The following is a 19,770-nucleotide window of genomic DNA, read 5'->3' on the forward strand; positions in this document are numbered from 1 at the left end:
CTTGAGGTGAGACTGGCAACATCAGTTATTCTGCCTGTACGCAACCTTTGTCACTGTTCATTTGTTTCCATTACAAAATCTCTCAAATTTTACTTGAGGTGAAAATCCCTTTAGATTGCTGCATAATACATACAGAACTTGCTTTTCATGGACAGACTTGTTGAAAGTAATTAAAAGAGACTGAGGTTTGAAGAACACATATTTTAACCATTGATCTAGTGGTCCAGCTTTGTGCAATAGGATGACAGAAAAGACGAGGATGGCTTACGTGAAGATGAGAAGTCTGACAGAGTGTTGCTCTGTTAGATTTCTGAGCCCGTCCGATCAGCAGTGGAAAATATGAGCCAATCTCCCTATACCATCAAAACCAGATATCAAAGAACAGATTTCAAATACGCAAGCCTCTGTTGAAAAGGCTGTCATGATCAATGTCGGAAATCCGCTGCAAAAGACAGAGACACAGGGATGTTCTTCACAGCAAAAGCCCAAGGTAACCTAACAGTGGGAACTCCTTACAGCTCCCATGGAACCTTCCTTATAAAGTTGCTTAGTAGTAACTGTAATTCATTTGCTTTTTATAACTAGTTGAATTTTGATTAGTATTACCTTGCTGTTCACAAACAAGTTAGGTGTTATAAAAAGCAAAGCAAGTCTTACCTGGAATACTCTGTCTCCTCACAGACAGTGCTCCATCAGGTGGCTTTGCCTGGTTTGCAGACTTTGTGTAAGGACTCTCATCTAAACAGAAACAAGCAACACTTCCAGTTACTGTTAAATATGTTAAAAACAATGTAATTTTAACCCAAATACGGTGTGAACTAGCAATGCAGAGCACAAGAGCTGCTGTGAGCTAGATGAGGATGGGTATTTCTGAATGCTGACTCAATGCTCAATGTCATGTTTAGACTTGATGACAAAGGCTCTGAATAGCAGAGCTGAAAAAGATGGGATAAGACTCAAATCGGAGATAGCGCTTAGTTGATGACAGGTTTGATATACAAAGGCCTTTTTGGTTTTAACATAATCATAGAGACTTTCCTTTTTCTCATGTTAAGAAGATTCACATGTCAAAGACTCGAGTGAGAGAGGTACCACCCCTGTTCAGGAGTGAAAGGCTTCCAGAAGCTTTTGAATATTCCGCTGTAAAGATGCACTGCTTTCCCTTTGGGATCTATCAGTGGGTGGTTACTTTTCTGTCATAACGATTGAACAGGGAAAACATCAGGAAGCTGTTGCCAAATAGGCCAGGCACATTTGTGCCTGAAGAACGGCACTGTGACAGTCTGTGTCTAAATAGGAGGCTACGTGGAACACCTACTGATCAACCTCAGTGCCTAGGAGGCCACTAATGGTGGGATGAGCAGATGAGTCATCAATTAAAGGCAGCATTATGTAGAAAGTGAGTCACTTCTACATCCCTCTTAAGAGTAGAATGACAATAAGGAAAAAATCAACCATATCGTAGCTTTAAAAAGGACAAGCTATAAGCTCAGGAAAGAAATGTGAACAAAGGAGAAGAAATAATATTATGTATTTTATTACTTCAACCAAAAGAACAGAATCAGTAGAAATTAGGCTTCTGTCTTGCTCGTCCTTTAATCGAGTGCTCAAACACTTTAAAGTATTATCAAATCCTTCTATTTGCATATTTTCCTTCAGGTTGTGAAGGACCGATGAGTTTACAGCATGTGCATGAATACATGCTTAAATACAGATCAATGGGTAAAGGAATCAAAGACTACGTTATCTGGTATAGCATCCTCAGATCAAGTAGAATCATATAAACATTTTCTGGAGAATCAGTTTTTCTTTTCAGCGGATACTCTTGACATTATAAGCCTTCTTTGCTGATTACACTATATACGTCTTGCAAAGTCTCAAACTCCTCTAGAAACTTGCATCAAAGACAGCAGGCCATTTTTATTCAAGTGAGATAAGGGTTTGGTCAGCATAATTTAATTTAAAACCAGGTCTCAGAAAGAAGTGACTAGAAGATCTCCTTGGCTTTTAAAACCAGAACCTCTGCAGTGAACTCTGCTTCTGTTAGGTGGATGCAGTAACAAAAACCCTAAATGAATTAAAAAAAAAAGAAGAAAAAGACAAAGGATTATTGCATAGCCATGCACCTTGATGAAAATGCAGCAAGTAATGAAGAACGTATATTGGTAAAATACCTCAACAAACACTATAACTGGCTTTTCTACAGTAATATGAACTCCCATTGCTTTAGGGACTTACATTGTTACAAGGAGAAAGATAACAGGCTTGACTATATGGTATGCTAGTACAAACTCCAAGAAAATAAAGCTGTCAGCTACAGAAAATACAGAAAAAATATTAACATAGATCCAGCTACACAATTTAAGACAAAGGTAGCCATATAAACCTTTATTCTTGTTTGAGGAAAGTGGAAAAGCTAATATTATTGCATATGCAGAATATACATCCCCTCATTAAAGAAAAAAATTAAAATAAGAGTGGACTAGAGCTTCAGAAGGAAGTAGGATTATCTTTTTTCTTTCATAGAAGAGGCACCGCTGAGCTCAAACTCAAGACAAGGCTCTCCAAACAGCCTTGCTAACTCATATCAATACTAAAAAAACCAGAGCTCAATAACATGTGGCTTACGTGTCCCATCCATCATTACTTATTTGCAGGTGCTGAACATGACAGCAGATAGTATGAGACACACATTTTTCTGTTAAAAAGTGGGCAGGAAGATAATACAGTTTCTCAGGAACCAATGGATGGTGATGACTTTTGGGCCCTATTTGAATGTATGCCCTACCTATGAAAAATCTATCAATTTACAGAACAAAACAGTCCCCTCCTAGTCAGACTTATTACATATGAATTATTGTCATCAGATTGGAGGGCAAAAAGGAAAGAAGAATTTTCATAACCAGACTTTTTTCATTGAATCTTTGTCACTGAGCAAATGAGTAAATCATCTACAATCCCACGCTGGAATAGGATTTTCCCAATATTGCACTGCAGTAGGAGTACCTGCGGTTATCCTGAGTTCAGAATAAAGGACAAGCCTGCAAATCTTTCTGGTTAACGGCACCAATGAGGGGAGGGGAATGCACATTTGTATTACTTACTAGGGAGCCTGAGCAAAAAGTCTAGTAATTTCTACTCAACAACTGGCAGATATGAAAGGTAACTAAGACTGCATATGTGAGTAAGCTAGTATTTTAATTTAAGCATATTAACATTGAAAACTTATCAGATATTTATATGGGTTAGGTACTGTAGGCATAAACTTTCACAGCAAAAAAAAAGAGGCCCAAAAAGTTGCTTTATAAACTTTTGAACCCCTGTTAATGCAAAATACGCCCAATTATTATTGGGAAAGAACAATGAGCCATTGTATCATTGGTGGATTGGGAACTGTTCCCAGGACAGGAAGGAATTCTCTTTCAATGCCCATTTAACAGTAAAATCACACTGCAACATAACTAGAAATCAGTGTAAAGGATTCCCAGAAGCAAAGGAAAACAAATATAACCAACTGGAAAAAGAATGCTAACAGCCTTATTGAGATGCTTATTTGAGACAGGAAAGTAATATAAAGAGCAGACAGATGCAGAAATAGATGCCATCCTAAAAAACAAAGTAACTAAAGAGACAAGGAAGCCCTGATAGCCCTGAAATGTCAGGCACCATTCATGCTGTCAAAAAAGGGAAAAAGCTGTTCGTGTGTGTTAGCAAAGTTGTATGTGTGGCCACAAGAATTTATTATCAATATTTTGTCCCCATCCGCTCTATAGTTAGCAGCGAGGGTCTTAAAACACGCAAAAATGTCTCATGATAGCAGTGTCTAGAGCGATTTGGCTTGACTGTTTCGTATTACCAGCTTCCCCCTCTACAGCACAGATAAAACCCAACCCAGCAAGCCAACACCCTGAAAAAGCAAAAGAGCAAAAGGGTATGAAGCATTGCCCCCACAACGGGAGACAATAAATCAAAATTAGGTAAAGCTGCGATGTATTTAAGAAGCCGCACATACAAAGCAGAGGGAGAAACAGGCTAGATTCAGAAGCATAAATGTCACCTAGCTACACCCCTAATACTAATACATAATCAGCAGGGAACAAGTCGCCCCTGAGAACAGAAACGCCTTCACCTGCAACACGCAGACAGGCAGCTGCAAACCCTGCCGCTCGGTGCACCAGCTCCTGCCCGCTTCTGGAGGAATCGCACTGCAGGTGGCCACGTTCACGACAGTGGGACCAGCTCAGCTATGCGGATACACTCTTGCAGCTGCATTAATTACATCACTGGCTTCCCCCCCCCCCGCCCCCTCCTAATTTCCTCTGGCTAAGACATGAGACAACCCAGGGTAAACAATTTCTAGCAAGTCAGTAGATCATATAAAGGTGACTGCTATGCCAGCAGCTCTCTTCACTCAGTGACTACAGGAAACCAACCCTCTTATGCTGTTAACAGGTGGGGGTCATTTCCCCACAAAATTCAAACTTTGCATGGTCCTTGCAGTTGTAAATGTGCAATAGCGAACAAGATGCCCACTGTGTTAATTCACCTCCTTTCTGGCAGAACACAGCAATAATCTTGGAGGTGACGCCTTGCAGATTACCAAGATTCTTAGCCAGCAAAGCAAAATGATCTTCCTGTTTTCTCCTTTTACTTGCCCTCATAGAACAACCCCAAATACCGGTAATAGTAGCTCACATATCATCCTTTCAAAGCTCTGCACACAATTCTTCTAATTAAAGACTGCAAAGATAATGATCAAGTGGACAGGCAAGTAGTCCTACTGCTTACAGCTATTACTGTAGGCTTATTGCCTTTAGCTATTGACTGTGAGGCAGATAAAAAGCTTTTTGCACTTTCCTGCCTATTTTTAACCCACTGGCATCTCTATCCCGTAACTGAATGATTCATTCTTTGAGTTAGGGACCATGCTCATTTATACCGTTCTGTGACCCATTTATATCGCTCTGTGTTGCTCTTACTATACAGGGGGAGCCCTCTGTCCAAAACTAAGGGCTCTATACACTGTAACAAACCAACAGTAATGTAACCCTACAAAGATTATACACTGGACAATGTGTATAGATATATATAAAGTGCTAAAGCTAGCACAGTGGTACTGTGCTAGCAAAATGACCATATGAAATCTTTAGATATTTGGTGTATTCAGTTTAATATCCTTTGGGGGATACCAACTGGGGACACGTAAGAAGGAATAAAAGGAAAGCCTAAAGATATTTCCTCAACAGTCAAGGCCAGGAACTCAACGTGTCGGGCGGTTTATGGCCGCTGAACCATTTGCGTGTCTCTCCAGGTGGCTGCGAAAGCTATTGACACAAGGATGTTGTTTACAGATGTGCTGAAGCCTAAGAACACTCTCTCCTTCGGGTCTTCACGACCGGTTAGAGGATGTTTCCTTCACTGATGCTGCCGCTGCACGTCCAGGCTATAACTACTGAACTCAGTAGATGTGTCCAAATCCTGCGCAGCACCAGAAGGCGACTACGCACAGCTGCGTCCTGTCGAATACGAAGGGGAAGCCTCTTCCCACCTCACTGGGAACAGCTACTGAACAACTCACCGGCTGCCACTTTGGCCCTCCTACGTGGAGAGGAAATGTGAGCATCCTTCACTGTCCTATCTTGTCTCTCCCGCACAACAGCTCGTTCTCAGCTCTACGCCACCACTCGTACCTGCTCCTCTTCTACAAAGCCTGCGTTCCTCTGGGAGCAGGGAAAATAATGTGGCACCGAATTTGTAAGTGAGGAACTTCAAACACAGGGGAATTTTTTAATATTCAGGAGCTTAGAAGCTATATTAAATTTTTCCACAGTAGATGTGGAAGCATTATGAGGGAGACATCTTTCAGTTTTTCATTCTCATCCTTCAACAGCTTACTTGTGTCTCGCAACAGGATAAGCTGTTCTTTGGCCAAGGGAGAACTGAATTTAAACCTTTTTAGAGTTTGACCATGTAGCTCCTAAGTAGGCTTCAGAACCCAAGCAAGTGAAATCTGAGGTGTTCCTCAAACGTTCCCCACTGTGAAGCATCTCCAACTTATGTGACTCCCAAGACCCCACAAGGAACCACATTATATCTTCAACTAGCTACACCTCCAGCTGTCTCAGTGTATGGGAGGAGTAAGATGAACTGCACGTGCTGTTGCTTACACCGTTTGGGATAGCGCACACGTCAGACTAGTAAAGAATCACATACCTGTAGAGAGGTAGAGGATGACAACACAAGTTGTCAAGAGGATGATTACAAGATTAGAAGAGAAGAACATCCCCAAGATTAGTTTCTCAAAAATTAAAAGCACACAGGTCACAGTTATTACTTCAGGCATTCCTAGATCTGTAATATCCCATTCACAGAAATTTGCCACTCCTTAACTTTATAATGTAGAATATTTTTCACTAAAAGCAACAGATTTTTATGAATCCTGCCAGTACAGCACAAAATACCATAGGTTCTCATACCTCCTACATCTGAAACTTATCCTGAATTTTATCTTTAAATGGCATAAAGCTCAGCATTATCTAAAAGCATCATTTTTGGCACAGTATCATACCAGTGACAGTTGGTAAATTCTGAGCTACAGCATTCTCAGTTATCCCCACAGCTTGCAGCTGGAGGCTTTCACAGATAAAAATAAACATGTATCCACTGATGTCTGTGGTTTACAGAAGCTCTGAAGTTGAGGAAGGCTTACACAGAGTCTCAGTACAACTTTTAGAGCCATTCCTGAAGCAACTCACTCTCTTCTAAACTCAGACCTTTCTGTCAAAGATCTTCCATTCTGTAAGAAAGCTAAAATATTTACTGGAGTCAGGACTTGAACCCTGGTCTCACATTCATAGACAAGTACCTAAACTCCTAGCTACACAATCATTCAGTCTTGCTTGCTCGCTCGCTCTGATCAATGTTTTAGGTATGTCATACAAAGTAAAAAATATTAAAGCTATCTCCTCTACAATCAATTCCAAGCCCTGCACTGCATCAGGCAGAAGAAGGAATCTGAACTTAAGATCCCCTGTGTACCTGTGAGTAGCACAGCCACTACAAAGTCATCATGACCACTCTAGAAAAATGCCCCTGATCCCACTTAAGCTCATCTCCTCAATTCCAGTTCTTTGTTTTTTATAAAAGCACATAAACATTTTCTCTGAACTGTTACAAATTCTGGAAAATGTAATTTTCAGGTTGATCTACAGCAATGGGAAGGGAAAATATCGAGAAGGGTTATCACACTTGCCCTACGGCTTCCAGCTGAGAGGACTTCTGTTAAAGACAGTGGACAAATCTTTTCCCTGAATTTAAAGACCAAATAATTCTGAATGAGAACTGACTAAATAACGCTGAATATTTATGCAATACCCCGATCAATGTAACCAGTAGCAGTCACAGTCAGCAGATAGATACCAATACAACTTAACTGAATCCGTAACAGCTATAACAGCTGTAAACGAATCATAGCAAGAATATTACTACCCAAACTTTTTTCTTTTTTTTTTTTTCTTTTTTTTTTTTTAAATATATATCTGAAGCTCATAAAGGTAACTGGAAGTTCTAAAACTCTGGTAAGTTTTACAATTGAATTATTGAATACACTTGAATTGATAAGCCACATTGAAATTTGCTGGGAAGCAATGAATAGTGGGAATTTTACTTTGGCTGTTGATGGGAGATTTAGCACAAATGTTTTTAGCCTGGTGTAACTTTTATTCTTAATAACTGTTTTTGACAACAATAATGAAAAAATATCTCAGAGAATGTATTCTTCCTGGGAAAGGAGGATGTTTTTAAAAGATTTGCTTTTAAATAATGCAAAAGTCTAGAGAAAAATTAACATCCTGGAACATCCATGGTTACCAATGTCACCACAGCTGTGTCAGAGCGTAATGGACTATAAACAGTTGAAAAAAGAAATTAAATTGGCTAAGTTCTTTCAGCAGATGTATAATGTACAGATTTTGAATGTATATGCTTCATGAAACAACAAAATGTCAACAATTTGCTTTGCCTATATGCTAACTCTTTCAGACTTGTTATGGGAGCTCCAACCATGAAAGAAAGCATTAATTTTTCCTACTGGTGCAGAGGAATAACAATTTTTCGAGTTCCTTTCAGAGCTATGGCTTCAATCACTTCCAATGAGACTTCATTTTTGAAATGGCAATGCTGCTTTTCGAAGCAGTGCTTAGAAATATCTAAAATTTCCTAAGAGTTGCATGTAAAGCAGTCATTAATGAACTAGGCTCCAAGTAGAACAAATATGAATGTCTTTAATCTTAATCCTTTCTTATCAAACTCTGTGCTCAGTGCTCTCCAGCAGTCTTTATTAAGAAAACATAGGGTTTCAAATGCTTCCGTAAGTAACATTTGTTGGTGTGTGTGACATAGAAGAATTATGAGAAGGAAGAGTTAGAATAGCTCCTCTGGTAATTTTCTTTCTGACATTTAGCAGACGGGTCCTCTGGTTTTCTTAGAAACTTAATTTTAACAGTTATAGCACCCAATGAGTTACTGTGTTGTCTCTCTAAAGTGAAAATTTATTCAATTTTATTATACTTTATGTAAATTTAATTCTCTTTTTTCTGAGTTATATGGTTACTTGTTTCAGTAGCAGCTCAATTTTAATCTAGAAGCAAGAGAAGTAGGGTACTGTAATTATGCATAACCGTGAATCCGTTTCCTATTGATATTTACAATACCTCAGCAAGCTTGACCATTTGAAAAATGATCTGAATATCCTCGAAGTTTGCTGGTCCAAAGTTAATTTCCCAAGCCCATGCTTAGGTACCTGAATGGAAATGCTTGGTTTCCAAAATGGCTCAGTGCGTGGATCTCCTCCCAAAGCTATTTTGCTCAGGAAAATTCAGAACTTTCCAAGACCATCTAAAATATGCAGGATCTGCAGAAAGCTGAAAACATGCCTCAAGAGATATTAGCATATGGTGAAATTCACTTCAGTGGATTATCTAATAAAGAAGTAATCCTATTTAAATAATACCTCAGCCACAAACTACTTCAAATCTGATAAATGTGTCTTTTTGTTTATACAGCATCAAGCATTTGTTAAGAGATTAAACTCAAATGCCATAAACCAGAATCGTTACTGAATCGTTACATAATTTTAGGATTCAAAGTGAGTTTCACCCTGTTGTCTTGAGGGTTTATTGTTTCTGGAAATAATACAGGCATCACATAAGTGAAATAGGTGAAGCTTAACCAGAGCAGATAGAAACTGAAGAAGGCGGGAAAGTGAAAAAGCTCAAAGAAACTGAAGATGTAAACTATTTTCCCCTATGAGACAGTTTGGGATTTTTCTGTACATATAACTTCTGCAGACAACCTTATTCTAGAGCATGGGGCTATAATCCCTTTCGTTTAAAAGGAAATTCCTAAGTGCTACAGATCTCACTGACAGGAAACATTTCCAGATATTCAAGCTACAATTTTTGTTCTGAACACCCATCGTTTGTTAGGAGTTGCATCTTGGTCCGTAGGAAGGTTTTGTTGACCTCCCCGCATGTGTGTTTAGGAACACCACATCGCTCTGCAGTACTGCTGCATGCTGGCATTGTGTGTGGGGGCCATACATAAGCTTGTCAGGGAAAAAAAAATTGAAAACTGTTTTCTTTATGAAGTTCTAATAATTAAAAGATTCAATTACATTGTTTAACATTGGTAAATGCTAAATCAGCATCCCTCAAGAATACTTGAGCCAAACTTGACAGAGAAACAGCAATGTTAAGAAGATGATAAAAGTTCCAACAAGGCTCCTGGAGAAGGGAGCTGAGCAAAGGACCTGAGTCAAGGCAGTGGCCGACGGCCAGAAAACCAGATGGCATTAATGCCACACCTCATGGAAAAACGTTTTTATGAGTAGATATTTACCTTAAAAATACATCAATGACCTTAATGTTGCCTTTTATTCTCTACCTTTGGTTCAGCTACCCCTTCCAGATGGGATTTTGCGATAGCTGATTAGGGGAAAAGGGGCCAAGCCATATCCCATGGCTCCTGGATAATGCCCTCAAGCTAAGCCACCATGCTCCTGACTGCCATGGCTGCCCACCACCATGCCTCCTTGGGACAAAAGGCAATTAGCTTCCTGGTGGGCAGCATTTCACTGTATATTAACAAAAGATGACATGTGGTATGATCTGCTATTACATTTGTGTATAAAATGCAACAGGAGAAATATATACTGGTCATTTGAGCTGTGCATACTCTGCATGGCACCTCCACTGTACCAGCAGATGTTAACAGCAACTTTCTTGTGCATCAAAACTGTTCCTGTGCTTTCTTAGCCCAACCTTGGCAGAGGTTTTCCCTGCAGTATGACTGCTTGAAACTTAAAAAGTAGAAGAGATGTTTAAAACTGCTGTTAGATTCTTTTAAAGCTTTCTGATTTTTCCATTGGGGGAAATAAAATTCTATATTCCCCCTTCCCATCAGCATATATACATGGATAATGATCTTCTAGGAGTACCTGCAGGGAAGACACCTTCCACCTTCCACCTGTGCAGATCGTAACACAAAGCAGATCAGGAACATCTGCTGTCACTGCAGTTGACAGGGGAAGAGAGGATGTCAACTAGGAACTTCTTTACTGCATGCCAGGGAAGAAGCAGCTAGTTGTGTGTGTGCTGGAGGAAGGCAAAGACAGAGGTAATAGCTTAGACAGTGAAGCCATCACTCAAGTTGCATAAAAAGTAAGAAAAATATGTTAAACTGTTTAGAAAACAGGAGTTTAGTTTGCTTCAGGAAAAAAAAGAATAAGCAAAGTCACAACACTATGTTTAAAGACAAGAAGTTAGGAATGGTAATTTTTTCATGAGGTTATTTATCCCGCCTCCATTACAGTGTTGTACTAATGTTATTTGCAGTAAATTGTATCATGTATTTTTCAGCCTACTTATGTCTGTAAGTGTCTCTAGTGATGACATCTGCATCGCTTTCCTTTGGAGACTGCTCCACAGGATGCATCAGATCTCACAGCTGGAAAATAGTTCCCTCCATCAGTCTACAATTTTCTTTCCTTGCTTTAACTGTCATTCCATTACTCCTAATAACATTCTTCCCCTCTTCTGAAGATCTTATAAAAAAAAAAATCTCTTGCGTACTGTTCATTCCAGAAATCAGAGATTACTGTGTTTACTGCTTTAGGCTCGGATCCTACCAGTTCTTCTTACTGGGCATGACTTACCACAAAGATAGGCTGATCTTGTCACCAAAGCCTGGTGTACATGCTGACTTTGTACTGGGATATTGATTTGGTGAAGAGTGGAACTATTTTTTTAAACCAAAAATTGGCACAAGTGTAACTCTGGTGTGGACAACATTAAGAGTAAAGCATACTTTTGCATCTTAGTAATACATTGTATAAAATTACAGCATTATAGTTATCCTTTTTAATCCCACGAACAAGCTTTATTTGATTCACAAAACAATTCTAACACTGCCACTAGGAGCTGCATAAACATTATACCAGTACCAGCATATTTATATGGGCACGCCGATGGGATTGCCCCACTTATTTATAGTCCAAATGACGCACATTAGTCTAAATTGGCATGGCTCAGGCTTAGTGAAAAACTGATCTTTCAGAATGCACTTCTTTCAGGAGTCAGGCTATAAACCTGCCACCTTCCTCGTGCCCTTGTGAAATACTCTCCTACTTTCAGCCCCTACCCTGAAAAAGTTTACTCTATATATCCACAAAGACTGTGCAGTAACTTTGACCAAGTTCAGTTGTCAGGAAAATTTCGCTATTTTTGGAAGCTGTGACAAGTTTGAACACAGTGCAGAGCAAGAGTCTTTTGAAATAAAGTGCTGTGTGCTTTTAGGAGTGGGAACAAAGCATAGTAACAAAAGAGATGTCAAGTTGACAAAATAATATATACATATTTGTTTTACTTAAAGCTCACATAAAGCCTAGGCCACCTCCTGTGCTCCAGACAGTATCTATCCATGCACCCAGTTCTCTACAGCAAGCCTTTTAACCTGTCAAATACTCTATTTGCCAGTGCCTCCTGAGTCCTATTTAATCTTAAACCTTACTTAGGGCAAGCATTTCACTGTCTGCAGTATTCCTCAAATTCTGTAAAATGGTTAATTATTAGAACTGCTTGCCCACATCTTTGCCTACATGCAACTTAGCCCATGTCTGAATCAGCTTTTTGTAATCCTATGGAAAATACAACAATAAAGAAACAGATACAGATGGATGTGTGACATACATCAAAAATTATACCCTCATAACTTTCAAGAAGGCAGGCAAATAATCTTTAATCTTTTCATGCGCCAATCCCCCAAGCTTTTTAACCAGGACTCCTTCTCCTTTAGGAATTCACAGCTGCACCTTTACAACGTCTTTGGCTCTGAAGCTCCTAGAAACAACAACAGCATCAACCTATCGCCTACCACAACTGCAGGAAGAATAAACACGGATTTCATTTTTTCATAGTGCGAAAACACTACTTAAACTTCTTGTCCAAAAACTACAGTAATGGTGAGGTAATTATTAAATCTTTCTCTGTATTACCAGTGTATTGCCAGCACTTTCAGATCCATCATAATGTGTGTGTGTGTATGCGTGCATGTGTATGTGCTTAATTTTAATGACAAGTTTAGTCAATTAGTAAAATAATTTCAAAACAGACAGCAGAAAGCAATTAAAAATAATAGGAAATCTCACACATTAAAAATAGCTCAAACCAACCTGACACAGTATCAGCAGAAACGCGGCATTTAAGGCAGAAGCTCAAACAAACCGTCCGGACTTGCCACATTCTGAAGGTCAAACAAGCCCCGATTTTGGCAGACGAACAGCATGATGAACGCCAGCGTCCAGATCACTCTATCATGGCCAGTCTGTGCTCTATCCAGGTTTTTATAATGAAGGACTGAGGGAAACCAAGCTGATTTTAGATGCCAGAACAGAATATAGGCAATTAATAAGACACGGTGTGTAAGACTTCAGACCCAAGCAAGTGCTAAATATATTAACATCTGCACACTATGCAGCCAATGAAATACATTTGTAATAAGCTCCTGAAAAAAAAGGCTAAGCCAAATAGGCCACACTGTTATTTCACAAAGACGCTACATTCTTCATTATCTGAAGTCTCCAAAAGGAGAGCCTGGTGCAGAATATAGTACACATGAATGTAAACTGCCATTGGGAAGATAGGGAGAAATATTCAAGATAAGAAATGACAGAAAATATTAAAACTGCAATTCCTAAGCAAGAACAGAGCAAAAGGCTTTCAACTACTTGCTGTAGCTTTGAAATCCAAAAGACAACAATATCTTATTAGCCATGTCAGGAAGTGTCCATATAGCCAGCATCACCACCCCTATCAACCAGAAGATACAACTGCAGGCAGCTGGAATTTTATTAACCAAATCAACAAGAGAAGAGAGAGGACAGGACCTGTATCAATAACTGGAGCAATATGTCTGATAGATGACAGTAGAAGTTGATTTTTAAGGTATTTCAAGAAATAACTGGTATTTTAAAAAAATGCCAATGATTCCAAGCTATGATTTCCATACTGCACGAAACAAGCACTTTGCTGCAGAGTCTAAGAGCTGAACTCACTCATTAAGACTGCAAGAACAGCAAAGCAAGCCACTGAGACCCACAAGAATTGCTGATTAAGGCAGTGGCTTTTAACCTGTTGTCTGTCGAGCCCTGAAAGATCACAGACTACTGTGCCACATCTCTTGCAAGGTCCCTAAGAAAAAAAGATGCCTTTACTCTGTACTGCAATCTAATTATGGAACATATCTATCAAGATGTGCAATACCACTAAGTATCTAAACAAAGAAGAATGAAACCATTAAGACTAATAGGCACAGTCGGCTGCCCCAGGCTGCCCCAAGAGACTGAAAAAAGCAAGTTTCTGCATTCCACAGCCAACACATTCTGCCTTCCAGGTCTTATAAAGGCTTGAAAATATGCATTGGTTTTGGCTGGCTAGAAATGTAAATACTTCCGAAAACATTTCTTAACAGGAGTTAGGACAACAACTGCTGACTGCAGAAGAAATATTGTTAACTCCTCTGATGGACACTGCCTGTTCGATGTGCTTTCAAGCTTCCCTGGCGCATCCTTTGAGAAGGGAGCACGGGGAGGAGGCGCAGTCCGCTGGAGGAAGGGAGCCTTGCTTCTACTATGGGAGTGCATGAGCACGTAGAGGGATGGAAGCATCAGCAGGGCAGGGTGTAGTAGATGGAAGAAAGCAGAAGGCAAAGGCTGACAATAAGAACCACTGGTGAATGTGCTGCATGAGCACTGAATAGAAGGACCTCCTGGGGACCCTAGAAGCCCTTGCAGAGTTTGCAATAAATAAATGAATAAATAAATAAATAGAACCTGTGTAGTCCAAAAGTCTTGCTTGGTGGGGGGGAAAGGGAAGACTGCTTACTATAAACTAAAGGTCTAGGCAGATTTATTTTAAAAATAACCTGGGTTTCCATCAGTCACTTTAAAAAAGAAACACATTAAAACACACGAAAAGAGGTCTTCCAGCAGAAAGAACTGCCTTTCACTACATATAATATAGGACTTGCTTAATCATTCTTTGTGAAGCTTATAAAACATCTTGCTAACACTTCCCTCTTGTCTCCTAAAAAAGTTCCATTTTTTTTCTTGTCTCCTCCACAAAAGTTCCATTACTATTCCTGTCTTTTTGCCTTAAGAGAATAAATAATAATAAGCTCATTGTCTACGAGGTTTATGGATGTTCAAAGTTGCTAGTCACCTGCCATTTCCATGCAAGTATAAACCCAAGCAGACTTGCCCTTGAGGGAGCTGTAGGGCAGCTGAGCTAGTGGTACTGACCCTAGGCTTTCTGAACCCATATTGTCTCAGAGTTTATCATAAAAATGTTGCTCTTGCCATCAAAAGAGGCTTCCACTGAACAGCTCTGTGAAAGCAGCTCCCACACCTCATACTCCTGTATAAGGTCAGACCAGAGGCGAGGGATGCTAAATAACAGAGCTGTGCTTTTGCATGTTCCACAGCAGCATTCATTCTGCCTGCGTCCTTGTGTCCACACTCCTTCCCTTCGTAGGGGCATTACATTTTAACAGCATATGTGGAATAGAAGGAATAAAAAAGGAGATGAGGTCTGACAGAAAACATAACAGAAAATAAATATATCCAATGCATAGGATGCTGTGTGTCAGATAAAGAAGAGGGAGGGAAGAGGAAAACAAAACTGAATCAGGTTGCAGAAGGAAAAGAAAGGAAGGAAGAGTATGGAGGGATGAATGGGAAGAGACTAATCCCACTTTTCAACTCCTTCTCAATCCCCTCCCAAGCTCCTCTAACAAGCTATATTTCCTTTGTTAATTACACAGTAGAACTGAAGCAGCCTGATTTGAAATCATGTAGAAGTTAAAAGTCCTCAGCTTTGAGTTTCTACTCCTAATAGCAAAAGGCCAAATAAAACACTGAAGAAGCTGATTTGACAAGAGACACCAGGACATCAGTATCACAGAAGGAATTAATACTTTGCTGCTTTCTCTTCCCAAGCTGTCTCCTCTGCTTCTGGGCTAATGCTCCTCCCTGTGAGAAGCAAATGAATAAGGGAGCTAGTGAGAGCTGTATATATTTTCTATCACCATCACCAGCTCAAAGAAACTGAGTGGGAACTGAGAACAAGGTATGAAGTTCAGGAAACAAAAACTCTTAATACTTTTTCCACTATGCAGGAATTTTTGGTTCAGATACTTTCGTTAATATTCCACTTAGAAGAGAAGCACAGATGTCAATGACTGTTACTGCTAGCATTATATGGATGGAATAAAAATATAAAAGTGTCAATGACAACCTAAAGACAAACCAAAGGGAACATAAAGACTCAGCACAGAAAATATTTCTTTAACCACCACTATTCTGTACAATTTTTCCTTTCTAGTATGATTTTTTCAGGGACTGGATTAGCCTCAGGATTGCTCCCATCACTTCAAGTATAAAATAAAAGTCTATTGAGACTTGCATGTAAAAAGTTAATTAAAAGGTCAATAAAATGACTACATAGATCAAACAACGTCTATTCCCCAAGTTCATGCCAAGATCCATATACATGTAATGTTTCATACAAACAATGTAAGTTATTTCATGATGTTTTTTTCAATAAAAATGATGATGAAGAATAAAATGTTCCCATTATCCTTTACTAATAGATTTATTCAAAGTAAATCAGAAGTTAAAACAAGTAAGTTAAACAAAGGATTATTCTATTCATTGGCATTGCCAGGATAATATCTACAGTTCAGTCAGATTGGCTACTATGCCAACAGTAAAAGCAATATTTTCCTTTAAGCCCCTGCTCTGAAAAGTATGTCAATTTAAGGGATCATTTGCGCCTATTAAAGCCCAGCAAAAAGGCAGCGGGACTTTAAAGTTAGCAGGATGCTTTGGATTCAAACACAAGTTGGATGCTCTCCTGATTGGGGCTGCCTTCCTGAAGTGGGATTACATGCCCTGGTTTTGCAGATATTCAGGCACATGCATGGCTTTTTGCTCTCTAAGTCCATTGTGAAAATCAAGACATACTCACCATGAATACCTTTTTCTGTGCAGCTATGTCATATCATGTTTTATAATGTAATGATAATGTAATAATATCATGTTTTGTAATGTAAGTATGCGAAAATCCATCACAAGTCATACACCATCATTTCTAAACACATTTCTAAAACCTGGAACTTAATACTAAGCTCCTAAATGCAGCTATGGCAAAATAGGCCACTATTGTAGTGGGTTCCCACTGAATATACTGGCAAACCGCAGTAAGCATGGCTGTGTGCAAGTCTGACATGCAACTTCTATGTAAGTATCCAAAAATGGATACTGAAAGTCATACATTCATCATTTTAGTCTATTTTAAAAAGAATACTGTAACATTTATTCTCATAAAGCTCATAAAAGTAAATACTCCCAACACAGAGATTTATGATACAAAACAATACCAATTTCAGAATAACAGCACTTTGATATAGAAAGGCCGTGAAAGATCATCCAGCATTTTGGTATAAACACACAATCTATTTTGGAATTCCCAGATGTATGGGCTACCATCCCTTTCTTCGAAGATTTTATCTGATGTGTGCTCATACACACTTTAAAATAGACTGAGGTCTATTAAAGTGCATCAAAGTCCTGAAAGAGAAGAGGCTGTGATCCGTTCATGCGTATAGACAGTGAGCTACGGACAAATGGACCACTGTAGTGGCTTTCCATTTAAAAAAACCCCAAGCTTATTTCCTTAATTTCCCTCCTCTGCCCTAATTTACTCTAACATTTAAAAACTTCCTAACCATTTACGCATTCTTTGCAGTTAATCTCCAGTCTCACACGACTTTTAGCCTTTTCTAGTGTACTACGGAAAACAATGAATTTGCGAGCAGATAAATGATAGAGTAGTGCGCATTTGTAAAGGCATGGGAGCTGATTTGAATGACTGAGTCCTTTTATGAAATCTCAGCTAAATGAACAGAGAGGAGCCATCATGGATTATAATTATAATTACAGCTCCATTGCACAACCTTGGTTAATCATCATTTCTTCATGTTGCTATTTTAGCTTGCCAAAAAACCCCCAACCCTGGTAGTTTTCTAGCTCCCCATATGACTTATAATATCCCTAGTCCAGTGTAATTTTTTCTTCCCCTGCTAATTCAGGTCAGTACACTGAAAATCCTCAGGACACCCCACAGAGTGTAATACTTTACACCTAACAGAAATTTTAGTTTAGCTGATGGGTTCAGCAGGCAGATATTTGGCAGATGTGACACATCACCCATATCTGTGCTCCTATTTCTACCACCTCCAGCCTTTTACTGATTAATTTAGGCCAATCGTCCAAACCCATGAAGCACCATAGAGTATGGCACAGCAGTCAACCCATCCACAAGACAGGATGATTAGCACTTAGAATGCAACTCTGTGAACCTCTATCATTATTTTTATGACACTTTATGTGCTAATTTTAAATATAACAGCTGCTTCTCTCAAGTTCTAGCTAAGGATTTTGCTAAAGATCACCTTTCACATTACAATTTAAATTCAGTGATATTATACAGAAACAGAAAACATTCATATCAGCTACGCCGTGAACAGTAAGATTTGTGGGCTTGGGAGCTTGGCTTTTTAAAAACATTCTATATGAACTGGCTAAAGTCAGGAAATAAACTGTGGTTATCAATACTGGCATAAAAGCCAAATAAACATGAAATCAAAGATGGTTTATTATTATTATTTAAATAATAAAAAAGTCTATAGAGCTATGCTCACAGTTCAAATTCACATTCTTCCCTAGGAAAGGACTACACAGTTAATTCCAGTTATGAGACACTACAATTAAAAATAAAGCAATAAAGTCCCTGGGTAAAACACATCTTCTCTTTAGTTGGCTTCAGAAATGCCCCCAAAATAGCGCATCACCTGACCTGTCACTAGGGTTTTACAAAACAACCATTATTCTCTTCTTTTCTTTCTTCAACAACATTGTGCAAGGAAAATAGTTTGATTTTTTAATTTGAGTTTATCAACTATTTATCAAGTAATTTGAGTTTATCAAGAACGTACCAAGGGAAAACTACTCTGGAGAAATTAAATCTTACGCGGAGATCTTCATGAAGTGCAGCCTATGATCATTTCCAGCTCCTGCAGGAACAAGTTCAGTTAATCTAGGTTCAATTCACCACAGCCTGATGGCCGGCAGTGGCCCGGCTCTGCTTGTCACGGAGCATTTCCCTGCTGTCAGACACGGCTGCTGGGAACAGTCAGCGAGAAGGAGAAATGATCCTGCAGGCAATTACATGTGTCCTCCCAGAAGGGCTTCAAACAGGAGAGAGATCTTGAACTACATCGAAAGAGAAGACCCCATGCAGAACAAAGTACAGCTACGTAGTGACCCACGTTTCATCTGGACTGCTGCATTTGATGCTATTTGGAGATTGTATTTTTTTTTTAATGTGTGCAGCCACATAAGCCCATGGAAGAGATCAAGCTTATGGCTTACTGGGACTAGAATTGTAACTGCCATCCAGAAGCACTGCTTTTCCCTTCACGGCAGGCAACATCACCCTCCCCAGCCCCACAGCAGGCACATTTTCTATTACAGCTATCTGAAACATTCACTAAAACAGGCAGGAATTTTCAAGGCAGCGAGGGCAAGTTGACAATCTGAAAGCAGATACTTCTACTGCTAAGAATGTTTTTAGGACAAAAAATTGGTATTTTAAAACTTTCCTGCTAAAGCTACCAGAGATTTCGCCCTGGTCTCTTCAAATATAATACTCATTAGCCTGCCTTCACCTTTGGCATCTAGCTCCCACCTCTCCCCAGGAACAAGAGCATAAAGGAGGGAGGGAGACTGCCGCCGTTCCCTGGAATGGCTTTAGAATACAGTTCCCCAGCTAACCATGCTGACCACTATTTACACTAGACCAACAAAGTCATAACATCAAATTTTAGTAACTCACTGTGAAGTAACTTTCAACAAGATCATATTTGTAGATCTGTATTATTAGATCTTTCTTTAATTGGACCAACTATGTCTATCGTACTTCTCTGCGTTTCATCTACCACAGCCTTCCTAGCAAGCAACACACAAGAGTCTAGTCTGAACGCAGACCTAGCGAACTGGTGTGTATGCCAGTGTGCAAGCCACCTACGAATTCAGAAATTTGGCAGATAGCATGCTCACCTTTGACAGCAAAACTACGTACCATGAACCCTCTCAGC

At 39.3% G+C, this 19,770-nt stretch overlaps 1 protein-coding gene across 2 annotated transcripts in view; it reads right to left on the minus strand.

Moving 5' to 3' along the window:
• GRIP1 (glutamate receptor interacting protein 1) overlaps positions 1 to 19,770 on the minus strand; it is a 236,293-nt gene that overhangs the window by 109,542 nt on the left and 106,981 nt on the right. For both annotated transcript variants that reach the window (XM_075149234.1, XM_075149243.1), the window contains exon 2: positions 658 to 738. In XM_075149234.1, the coding sequence (XP_075005335.1) occupies positions 658 to 738 (81 nt within the window). The remainder of the gene's footprint in view (positions 1 to 657; positions 739 to 19,770) is intronic.

This window comes from Calonectris borealis, chromosome 1, assembly GCF_964195595.1.
Source record: "Calonectris borealis chromosome 1, bCalBor7.hap1.2, whole genome shotgun sequence".
Classification (NCBI taxonomy): Eukaryota; Metazoa; Chordata; class Aves; order Procellariiformes; family Procellariidae; genus Calonectris; species Calonectris borealis.